The 11,872-nt window shown below is 48.2% G+C and overlaps 1 protein-coding gene across 1 annotated transcript; it reads left to right on the top strand.

The window, feature by feature from the left end:
- The first annotated feature begins 2,487 nt into the window (after positions 1-2,487).
- On the top strand, positions 2,488-11,304 carry LOC122546374 (B-cell receptor CD22-like). The gene is made up of 3 exons (XM_087980753.1): positions 2,488-2,831; positions 6,229-6,504; positions 11,072-11,304. Exons 1-3 carry the CDS (start codon positions 2,501-2,503, stop codon positions 11,197-11,199), a joined length of 735 nt encoding a protein of 244 aa, XP_087836879.1. The 5' UTR covers positions 2,488-2,500; the 3' UTR covers positions 11,200-11,304.
- The last annotated feature ends 568 nt before the right edge of the window (positions 11,305-11,872 follow it).

Here is an 11,872-nt window from a genome sequence, read left to right on the forward strand (position 1 = left end):
AACAAGGGGATAGGCAAAGACCTGACCATTCACTCCATCACCCCAACAGATTCTGGAGATTATTACTGCAAAGCAGCAAACTTCTTTTGATGCTTCACCTCAAAGAGGTTCAGGATCGAGGTGCTCTGTGAGTGTCATTCCCAGATTGTCCTTTTCCTAATGTAAACTCCCCGGTCTCTGTCACCACTCACATGAGCGTTCTTTATCCAAAATGTCACTACACCCAGTCTCTGAACTCACACCGAGTCCCTTTACCCAGTCACCCTCCTCTCACTCCCTCTCCTGCACTTTTTCTCAGTCTGGCAACACCTCGATTATAAATTTCTCATTCTTGATTTTAAATTCCTCCATCATCCCTCCCTATTTCTGTAACCTCCTCCAGCCCTTTCACTCCCTCCCAATCTCAGTAACTTCCTCCAGCCCATATAACCCCTAACTATCTCTGAAAACTCCTCCAACACCTCCTTACACCACTCCCCATGTCCGTAACCTCCTCCAACCCCTGACAATGCTCTGTGTCACTGTCAGCTCCTCCAAAGCGTGTGCCGCCCCCCCCCCCCGTAAGTTCCTCTAACTACTATACCACTCCTTATCTCTGTAACCTCCTCCAGCTCTCAGCACCCCTGCCTCTTCATGTAACCTCCTCAAGCCCAAGCACCTCACCGTATCAACATTAAGTCATTCAACCCCTCTATCTCTATAAATGCTGCAGTCCTTATGTCCCTCCCTACCTCTGTCACCTCCTCCAAACCCGACATCAGTCCTGTATCAGTAACCTTCACTATACCCTACCCTCCTCCCTACATCTGTAACCTTGTTCCAACCCCTAAACCTTCCCTATCTCTCTTATCTCCTCTAGCCCCTCCTATCCTCTGTATCTCTGTATCCTCTCCCAGGATAGCCCAACACCCTTTCCCTATATCTGTCACCTGCTCCAGCCCCTACACCCTATCTACATAACCTCCTTCAGCCCCTACACACCTTCCAGTATCTGTGCAAACTCCTTCAGCCTCTCTACCAATCCCTATCTCTGTTACCCCCTCAAATCCGAATTGTTGAGTACTGCCTGATTCCCATTGCTCTGGCATCGTGTGTCATGCCTTCAGCTGCCTAGTGCCTGAGGTCAGGTATTCCCTCCCTGCAGTCGTCCATCTCTCTCTCTCTCTCTCTTTCTCTGCCTCCTCTGCTAAGATGTATCTTAAAAGCAACCCCTTGTGACATATTGATCACCTGCCCTTGCTTTCTGTTGACAGAACTTTGAGTGGGACTGTTGTTTCATCCCTTACAATCCATCTCCTGGTAAAGCAGTGTGACGCAAATGCACATTGTGTCTTATGGCCAAAGTTTGACAAATTTCCTGTTTTTATTTCTGATCAGCAATCTTTCTGATGTTGCCCCCCCCAATCCTACGAGACCGTCTGCAGGCCTGAATAGGTGAAGGATTCTGAAATCTTGGATGAACGTCTCTCCCACAGATGGACCGAGAAACATGGAGGTTATTTCTGTGGATACAGTGAAGGCAGGGATCAAGATCACATTAACATGTCAAAGTGAAGCCAAACCGCCCAGTTAATACGTACAGCTGGAGGAAAGCGTGCAACGGACAACGGAGAGATCTGCAAGGAAATACCAACACAATTAGGATTCAACCCACCAGGGATGATGCATCTTGTAACTACATCTGTACAGCACGGAATTCTGTCAGCTCCCGGAATTCTAAACCCAAACACATTAATGTAACGTGCAAGTAAAGATGGTGTGGGATACGCAGACAATATCTCTCAGTTCCTCACCTGGATCAGTTCCAGTCTCCATATCCATTAGTTAGACCACACTCGGAGCACTGTATACAGTTCTGGTCTCTGTATCCCAAAGACCACACTTGGAGAGCTGTGTGCAGATCCAGTCTCCATGTTCCTCAGCTAGACCCACACTTGGAGCACCATACACAGTTCCAGTCTCCATATCCCTCAGTTAGACCACACTCAGAGCACTGTGCGCAGTTTCTGTCTCCGTATCCCGAAGTTAGATTGCACTTGGAGCACTGTGCAAGGTTCTGGGCTCTGTATTCCTCAGTTTGACCCACAGTTGGAGGGCTGTGCATAGTTCCAGTCTCCATATTGCTCAGACCCACCTTGGACCACTATGCACAGTCCCAATCTCACTATCCCTCCACCCGACAATTCACAGCGCACGGTGCTCAGTTCCAATCTCCTTATCCCTCAGTTAGACCACACTTGGAGCACTCTGCACTGTTCCGGTCTCCACATCCCTCAGTTTAACCACACTGCACTGTGGTTAAACTGTGCAGTTTCCCGGTCTCCACACAATGGCTGGATAGTCAGGCATTAGAGAGGAGGATACACTTGAGAATGCGAAATGCTGGAGCAGAGCAGAAGGGCTGAATGGCTTGTTTCAGGATATGATTTCAGAGGGATTCCTCTGAAATGATGTCAGTGCTCAGGGGCAGCATTTATTCGGGGATTTGGGAGAATGTTCCATGATGTTCCACAGCTTTATCCCTCTCCCTGACCTGAATCGAGCTGTAATTCCTCTTGGAGATGGTCCTGGAGATGTTACCATTGTTCGCAATGAGCCACAGGGAGAGGTGAAGGAGGGAGACAAGGTTACCTTGACCTGTAACTCCAGGAGTAATCCAGGAGCTCTCTACACCTGGTATAAGGACAATGTGAACACAGCAGCTAACAAGGGGACAGGGAACATCCCGACCATTCGCTCCATCACCCCAACGGAATCTGGAGATTATTACTGCAAAGCGGAAAATGTTATTGGAAGACAAACTTCAAAGAGCTTCAGGATCGAGGTGCTCTGTGAGTGACATTCCCAGGCTGACCTTTTCCCAATGTAAACTTTGCAGTCTTTGTCACTACTCATTGAATGAGAGCTATTTATCCAAGATGCAACTGCCGCCTGCCCCATCTCTGACTCACACTGAGTTACTTTCCCCAGTCACCCTCCTCTCACTCCCTCTCCTGCATTGTTTCCCCAGTCCTGCAGCACCTCGAATGTAAACTTGTGATTCAATTTCAAATCTCTCCATCACCCTCTCCCTATCTCTGTAACCTTCTCCAACCCTGAAACCCACTCGCCATCTTAGTAATCTCCTCCAGCCTACACACTCTTCGCTATCCCTGTCACTTCCTCCAGGCTCTGCACCCTTCCCTATCCCTGAAACTGCCTCCATTCTCGACACCACTCCCTATCACTGTAGCCTCCTCCAAACCTGTGATTCAAGTGTTACCTGGCTCCCATTGTTCTGGCATCATGGGCCATACCTTCAGTTGCCTGGAGCCCAGTGCTCAGGTACTCCCTCCCTACACATCTCCATCTCTCTCTCTGTCTGTCTGTCTCTTCCCCCCCATCCACCCCCACCTCCTCCAAGATATACCTTAAAAGCGACATCTTCTCCTGACATAGTGATCACCCGCCCCTGCATTTGTTGAGACAGTTTGGAATTGGCCTGCTGTTTTACCCCTTGCAACCATGAAGCAGGTGCTGTGCAACTGCACATTGTGTTTTATTGCCTTTGTCACATTTCTTCATTTCATTTCTGATCAAACTTTCTCATTTCGCCCTTCCCCATTACTGCGAGATCCCCTGTTTCTGCAGATCTTTTGTGAGAGGCTCTGAAATCTTGGATGAACCTTTCACCCCACAGATGGACCGAGAAACATGGAGACTATTTCTGGGGATACAGTGACGGAGGGGACCGAGATCACGTTAACACGTCGAAATGAAGCCAAGCTCCCGGTTAGTGTGTACAGCTGGAAGAAAATGTGCAACGGACAACGGAGAGATCTGTGAGAAAATACCGACATGATTAGGATTCGACCAACTAGGAATGATGCATCCTGTTTCTACATCTGTACAGCATGGAATTCTGTCAGCATGCAGGATTCTGAATCCAAACACATTCGTGTACTTTGTAAGTAAAGAGGGTGTGGGATGTACAGAAAATATCCCTCAGTTAGACCCACACTCTGAGCATAGTTCCAGTCTCCCTATCCCTCAGTTAGACCCACACTTGGAGCACTGTGCACTGTTCCAGTCTCTGTATCCCTCAGTTAGAGCCGCACTTGAAGCACTGTGCACAGTTCCGGTCTCTGTATTCTTTATTTAGACCACTTGGAGTACTATGCACAGTTCCAGTCTCCCTATTCCTCAGTTAGACCACACTCGGAGCACCGTGCACAGCTCCAGTCTCCATATCCCTCAGTTAGACCCACACTTGGAGCACTGTGCACAGTTCCAGTATCCGTATCCCTCAGTCAGACCCACACTCGGAGCACCGTGCACAGTTCCAGTCTCTGTATCCCTCAGTTAGACCGACACTTGGAGCACCGTGCACAGTTCCAGTCTCCGTATCCCTCAGTTAGACCGACACTCGGAGCACCGTGCACAGTTCCAGTCTCCGTATCCCTCAGTTAGACCCACACTCGGAGCACCATGCACAGTTCCAGTCTCCATATCCCTCAGTCAGACCCACACTCGGAGCACTGTGCATAGTTCCAGTCTCTGCATCCCTCAGTTAGACCCACACTCGGTGCACCGTGCACAGTTCTAGTCTCCATATCCCTCAGTTAGAATCACACTCGGAGCACTGTGCACAGTTTCAGTCTCTGTATCCCTCAGTTAGACCGACACTCGGAGCACCTTGCACAGTTCCAGTCTCCGTATCCCTCAGTCAGACCCACACTCGGAGCACCGTGCACAGTTCCAGTCTCTGTATCCCTCAGTTAGACCTACACTCGGAGCACCGTGCACAGTTCCAGTCTCTGTAACCCTCAGTTAGACCGACACTCGGAGCACCGTGCGCAGTTCCAGTCTCTGTATCCCACAGTTAGACCCACACTCGGAGCACTGTGCACAGTTTCAGTCTCCGTATCCCTCAGTCAGACCCACACTCGGAGCACTGTGCACAGTTTCAGTCTCTGTATCACTCATTTAGATGACATTCAGAGCAATGTGCGCAGTTCCCTGGTCTCCATGCTGTAGGTGGATAGTCAGGCATGACAGTGGAGGATACACTCAGGAATGAGAAAGTTTGGAATGGAGAAGAGCAGCTGAATGGTCTATTTCAGAATGTGCATACTGGGGAGTTCTGGTGTTTTCTCTCCGAAATGATGTCAGTGCTTAGGGGCAGCATTTATGAGGGGATTTGGAATAACGTTCCTTCATGTTCCACAGCTTTATCCTTCTCCCTGACCTGAATCAAGCTATAATTCCTCTTATAGATGGTCCTGGATGTTACCATTGTTTGTAATGAGCCACAGGAAGATGTAAAGGAGGGAGAATGGGTAACATTGACCTGTGACTCCAGGAGTAATCCAGGAGCGCTCTACACCTGGTATAGCGACAATGTGAACACAGCAGCTAACAAGGGGACAGGGATTGTCCTGATCAATCGCTCCATCACCCCAACGGAATCTGGAGATTATTACTGCAAAGCGGAAAACGTCATTGGAAGACAAACTTCAAAGAGCTTCAGAATCGAGGTGCTCTGTGAGCGTCATTTCCAGGTCATCCTTTTCCCCATGTAAACTCCCCTGTCTCTGTCACGACTCACTGAATGAGAGCTATTTATCCAAAACATCATTGCCCCCAGTCTCTGAACTCACACCGAGTCCCTTTCTCCAGTCACCCTCCTCTCACTCCCTCTCTTGCATTTACCCCAGTGCAGCACACATCTATTAGAAACTTCCCATTCTTAGCTCTCAAATCCCTCTATCACACTTACCTGTCTCTGTAATGTCCTATAGTACATACATGCCTCCCTATCTCTGTAATCTCCTCCAGACCCCACACCCCTCTCTGTCTCTGTAACCCCCTCCAGTCCCTTCATCCCTGCCTATCTCTGTCACCTCCTCCAGGCCCCACACCCCTCTCTGTATCTATAATCCCTTCCAGTCCCTTCATCCCTCCCTATCTCTGTCACCTCCTCCAGTTTCAGCCTCTTGAGTACTTCCCGAAACTCATCGCTCTCCCCTTTGTGACCCTGACCTTTGGCATTCTGTCCCTAAACCGTTTTAACTTCCCTTTCTCTTTCTTCCTTATAAACTGAGCCCTTTAACTGAAAACTGCCCATTTATCTGCCCTGTGGGATCTGTGACTGATTTTCCTGTGACTTCACTCCTTGCAATGTCTCCCTTAGTGAGCGGTGCTCAAGTAATGCTGTCTCTCACTGAGAGTCTTGTCCCTTTCTGTCAGATGCCCCTCGGAACATGAAGGTGTCGGTCTCTCCATCGGACAGTGCGATACACGAAGGTGACACTGTCACCCTGAGCTGCACCAGCGACAGCAACCCCCCAACCAGCTGGTACAAGTGGGAACGGAGACAGGGAGAGGAGACTGAGCCTCTGGAATCATCTGAGAGAGACCTGACCTTGTACAGAATCACTCACAAACAGGAGGGTGTGTACTCCTGTGAGGCGGGAAACACGGTCGGTGTGAACAGGTCGGAGGGTCGCAGGATAGAGGTTGTGAGTAAGTAAGCAGCCCTGATATTGACCTCTGACCCCCCTGTGAGTGTTCAGCACAGGCCTCAGTGTTAACATTGCTATACTCCCAGGCCTCATTCCTGAAGAAGGGCTTATGCCCGAAACGTCGATTCTCCTGTTCCCTGGATGCTGCCTAACCTGCTGCGCTTTTCCAGCAACACATTTTCAGCTATACTCCCAGGACAACATGGGTCCCGTGGATATGACCCAATGTAGGCAGAATGATGGAAATCTTAAGAAGTGCTTCATTTTGTGGCCATTTGTCAGTTGCAAAGTGCCTCAAATGACAGCTGGGAGGTATTGACAGTTTACAGCTTGAGTCACCTCAGCTGAGGAAGGATTTCCTTATCTTAGAGTCAGCACATTCACCAAATTGAATCCTGGAATGTGGGGCAGAGAAGAAATACAATCAATCATAGAATAACTGCAGGGTGTAAAGAGTCCATTCAGCCCATCAGGCCCACAGTGACCCTCTGATGAGTATCCCAGATACAGCCTCGCCCCATAACCCCACATTTCATTGGCTCCGTCACCTTGCCTGTGCGTCCTTGGACAGTATAGGGCAATTTAGCCTGGCAAATCCACCCTAACCTGCACATCGTGCTCACTGTGGGACAATTTCAGATGGCCAATCCACCCTAACCTGTACATCCCTGAACAGTATGAAATAAGAGGTGATCCCACTCTATTCCAGTGAATTCTGAAATAACCAAGGGAAGGAAATAAATCCCATAACTCTTACTGAATGAAATGAACCAGGGAAACTAGTGAGAGAAAAGGTCAATAAGTCCCCTGGACCTGATGGGATGCAGCCTCAGATAATAAAGGAAGTAACTAATGTTAGAACTCTCACTGATTTTTCATTGTTTCTGCTTTTATTGTTTTATCAATTATGGTCAGAGTTGTGAACTGGGAAGTATGAGCTGAAAATGAACTGTGGAATTTGGGACAGCTTGTGGTAAAAGGAAGATAGCAGATCAACAAGCATCTGTTTGTTTGTGAGGCCAGGCCTGGAGGCTAATTGCAGGCTGATTCTTGGTTCAAGGAATTCCAACAGATAAAGTGAAGGGTATTGTGTTTAAACAGATAGCAGAAAGTGGATAGTAACGAGGTCCGTATTTGGAAATTGGTTCCAGCGAGTCTGAAAGAGGCCCTATGTTGAAGCAGACAGCATTTGTTGAGACCACAGGAAGAGGCAATCAGACTGTCAGGGCAGAACCAGAACTGTTTTCTGGGGAGATGAGCTTGGCTGCTAACAAAGGCAGCATGAAGGTTTGAAAGCTCTCTGTCACGCAGGCTTTTGGGAGGCCAAGAGTAGAAAGCTGAGTTCAAAGACTTGCTGCCTTTACCTGGGAAAACTGAGAAGGTGACCCTAAACAGTGTTTTGCAAAAGCAGCCCCATTCTTACCTGTGAAACAATGCAACATGAAAATGGTTTCAGTAATCTGGCCAATGATGATATTTTCTTTTATGTATCCATGAACGCAGTTAGTTTGTCTGTTTGTCTGTCTTTTGTGTGAGACTATTCCCTAACTCTCTCAATTCCTGTTACCAGATCACATTTCACTTTTTACCTGAGTCTTTGGTACAGACATGTACCACAACAGCTGGCTGTTCACCCTCCCCCTTCAGAATGCCTGGCAGCTACTCTGGAACATCTCTGACCAACGAGATAACATTCCACTCGAGAGTTCCATTTGTGGTCACAGAACTGCTTGTCAGTTCCTCTTTCAATCGACTCCTCTCACTGAAGATCACCCAGTCTTGTTCCTCCGGTGGTGTGCAGCAGAGCCAACTGAGACACCACAACTTTCCCCTGATAGGCCACCCCCCACAACACTATCCAGCACGCTATATCTGTTTGTGAGGGAATGGCCACAGGGAACCCGTGCATGACCTGACCATAGTCTTCTTGACCTTTCTGCCTGTGTACCTCTTACGTATGGTGCAACAGCTCAGTATATGTGCTGTCCACAATGTCCTCATCATCATGGATGCTCCATCATGACTCCATCTGCAGCTGCATCAGCTCCTTGTGCCAAATCAGGAGCTGCAGCTGAATATACTTCTTGAATACATGGTCACAAAGGAGACTGGAAGTGTCTTTGATTTCACACATTATTGCGGGAGGAGCATTCCGCAGTGCCGAGTTCTCCTTAGCAAGTACAAACAATAAACTAGGAATAAACTACCCAACCTTACCCATTACTCAACAAATCGGATTTCTTGTGCTTTCTCTATTCCTAAAGAATGACAAGGGACAAGCATAAGGACTTTACATTCTGTCTCCTGACAGGTTTTACTCTGAGTCCCGAAAATTGGTTCCTAGACAACCAATCCTCTTTCCCTGAGCTAATTTTTAAATTGTGAGGTCACCTCAGGAGACCTGCCTCTGGACAGAGTGAAGGCTCCAACCTTTCTGCTCCTCTCCAGCTGCTGCTCCGACAAAACATTTGACTGGAGGAGGTAACAGAGATAGGGAGAGGTGTTAGGACTAGGCAAAAATACAGAGATAGCGACGAGTGTAGGGGCTGGAGGAGTTTACAGAGACAGGGAGGGGGTGTAGCAGCTGGAGGAGGTTACAGAGATAGGGAGAGGTGTAAGGGCTGGACAGGCGTTCAGAGATAGGGACGAGTGTAGGGGCTGGAGGAGATCAGAGAGATGGGACGAGTGTAGGGGCTTGAGGAGGTTACAGAGATGGGGAGCGGGTGTAGGGGCGAGGTGGGTTACAGAGATAGGAAGGGGGTGTAGGGGCTGGAGGAGGTTACAGAGATAGGGAGGGGGTGTAGGGGCTAGAGGGGGTTACAGAGATAGGGAGGGGGTGTAAGGGCTGGACAGGCTTTCAGAGATAGTGACGAGTGTAGGGGCAGGCGGAGATTATAGAGCTAGGGACGGGTGCAGGACGAGGTTACAGAGATAGGGAGAGGGCTTAGGGCTGAAGACCGTACAGAGATAGTGATGAGTGTTGGGACAGAAGGAGGTTTCAGAGACAGGGATAGGTGTAATGCCTGGAGGAGATTACAGAGAGTGTGATCGGTATGGGGCGGGAGGAGATTAAGTGATAGGAAGGAGTTTGGGGCAGGAAGATGTTACAGAGATAGGGAGGGGTGTCAGTGCAGGAGTGGGTAACGGATAGGGAGGGGTGTAGGGGCAGGAGGATAGTACAGAGATAGGGAGGAGTGTAGTGGCTGGGGGCATTACTGAAATAGTACGGGTGTAGGGGTGGGAGGAAGTTAAAGAGTTAGGGAGGGGTTTGGGCAGGAGGTGGTTACAGAGATAAGGGCGCAGGAGCTGGAGGAGGTGACAAGATAGTGAGTGGTACAGGAGCTGAAGGGATTTACAGACAGCGGGAGGTCTGTAGCGTTTGGGGGAGGTTACAGAGATGAAGAGGGATGTACGAAAGGAGGAGGTGACAGATAGGGAGGAGTTGGAGGGACTGGAGGAGGTTACAGAGATAATGATGGGTACAGGGGCTGGACGAGTTTAGAGATAATAAGGGTTATTGAATGGGTTGAGGTGCCAAAGATGGGGAGGGTTCTCACAGGCTCCCCTGTGGTAGATCCCCCCCGTCTCTGGGTAATGTCTGAAACTATTTATTGGAATCTGTAATTGTGATCTGTTGAGATCATGGCTTCTTTACATGAGATTGAGATAGATTTCACACTCTGTGAAAAACGTTTCCAGATTTTTCTACAACAATCTGCAACAGCATGATCCTGCGTGCAGAAAAGAGAGAAACCTCTGACAGGGAATCGAACAGGACAAACTTGCACTGTCTCCAATATCCCACACTTTGATTTGATTCATTCAGTAGATTCATTCCTGTCAGTCAGACCTGATAATGTCAGCACTGCCCTTCCCTGACGGACATCAGTGAACCAGATGGGTTTTGCTGACAATCTTCAATGATTTCATGGTTATCATTGGACCCTGAATTCCAGATTTTTAAATTAATTCACATTCCACCATCTGCTATGACGGATCCAATCTGCAATCTCCAGACAACACCGCGCTCTCTGGGCGATTCCTGTAGAGATATTAACACTAGACCATCGTCTCCCCACTAAAGTGGAAGGTCAGAATGGCACTCGCAGCAAGTTCACAGTGAAAAGATCTTGGACACTTTGGTGTCTCTGAGAAACCATTAGTTGCTCAGAAAGACACGTTTTATATTTCATCCCAGTGGCTTTTCTGGTTTGGAAGGCAGTTCAGAGTCGGTCAAATTGCTGTAGGCCCCACATGCAGGATAGGCCGGGTACAATTTTGGTAGATTGAAGGGCATTAGTGAACCAGATGGATTTTTACAACAATCAGCAGTGGTTATATGGTCTTAATTAGGCAAACGTTTTAATTATAGATCTTTAATTACGTTTAAATTTCACCATCTGTAACAATGTAATGTGAACCAAAGTTCTCAGAACATTAGCTTTGGATTCTGAATTGCTCACCCAGTGACATTCTCACTGCATCACTGCCACAGTTGTAGTGAAGTGGAGCTTGAGAGAGATTGAACACAGACAGGAAGTGATTAATTCTTTCTCTGTGTTTTCTAGGTAGCAGAGGAGAGAGTCTGCATGTGATCCTGATCCTGGGAATACGAGCTGGGATATTCACTGTAGCTGTTGTTCTCACTGTTGCTGGTGTTTGTGTCTGTCAGGGGCAAACAGTTAAAGGAAGCTGAAAGGCTGCTTCAAGCTTTATCAGTGCAACCGAATCCCATGGGATGTTCGGTTAAGGGCAATGGTTCGGATTGTCTGAGAGCCATAGAATTCTCAGGTAGCCATTCAGTCCATTGAGCTATGCCAGCTGTCTCTGTACAGTCAGTGCCATTTCCCCACTCTCTCCACATTGTTCTGAGAGTTTATTTCCCACAAATATTCATCCAAATTCTGTTTGAAATCAGTGAGCATCTTCCCTTCCACCCCACCTTGTAGGCAGTGAGATCCAGATCATTATCACTCACAGTGTATAACAGTCCTTCCTCACAACCCCTGCTCTGCCTATCCCACCCTGAATCTTCAATATGTCTCCCCTTGTCCTTGTATCATCAGCAATGGGAACACCTTTCCTTTGTCTCCCTGATCTAAACCTGGCCCCATCACTTCCTCATCAGTCAGATTCACCCCCAGTCACCATCGCTCTGAGAAGAACAGCCCCAGCTTCCCCAAATGAACCCTGTCACTGAAATCATTGGAGCTGTTCAGGGAAATCTCTTCCATACCCTCTCAAAGACTCACATCCATCCTGAAGTGCACTGACCAGACCTGGACACAATGCTGACTTTGTAAACTAAGCAGAGCTTTATAAACTCAGCGTAACTTCCTTGCCTTTGTCCTTGACAGCTTGATTTATAA

This window comes from Chiloscyllium plagiosum, unplaced genomic scaffold, assembly GCF_037043375.1.
Source record: "Chiloscyllium plagiosum isolate Xiang-an unplaced genomic scaffold, Cpla_swu_hap1 HiC_scaffold_38, whole genome shotgun sequence".
Taxonomy (NCBI): domain Eukaryota; kingdom Metazoa; phylum Chordata; class Chondrichthyes; order Orectolobiformes; family Hemiscylliidae; genus Chiloscyllium; species Chiloscyllium plagiosum.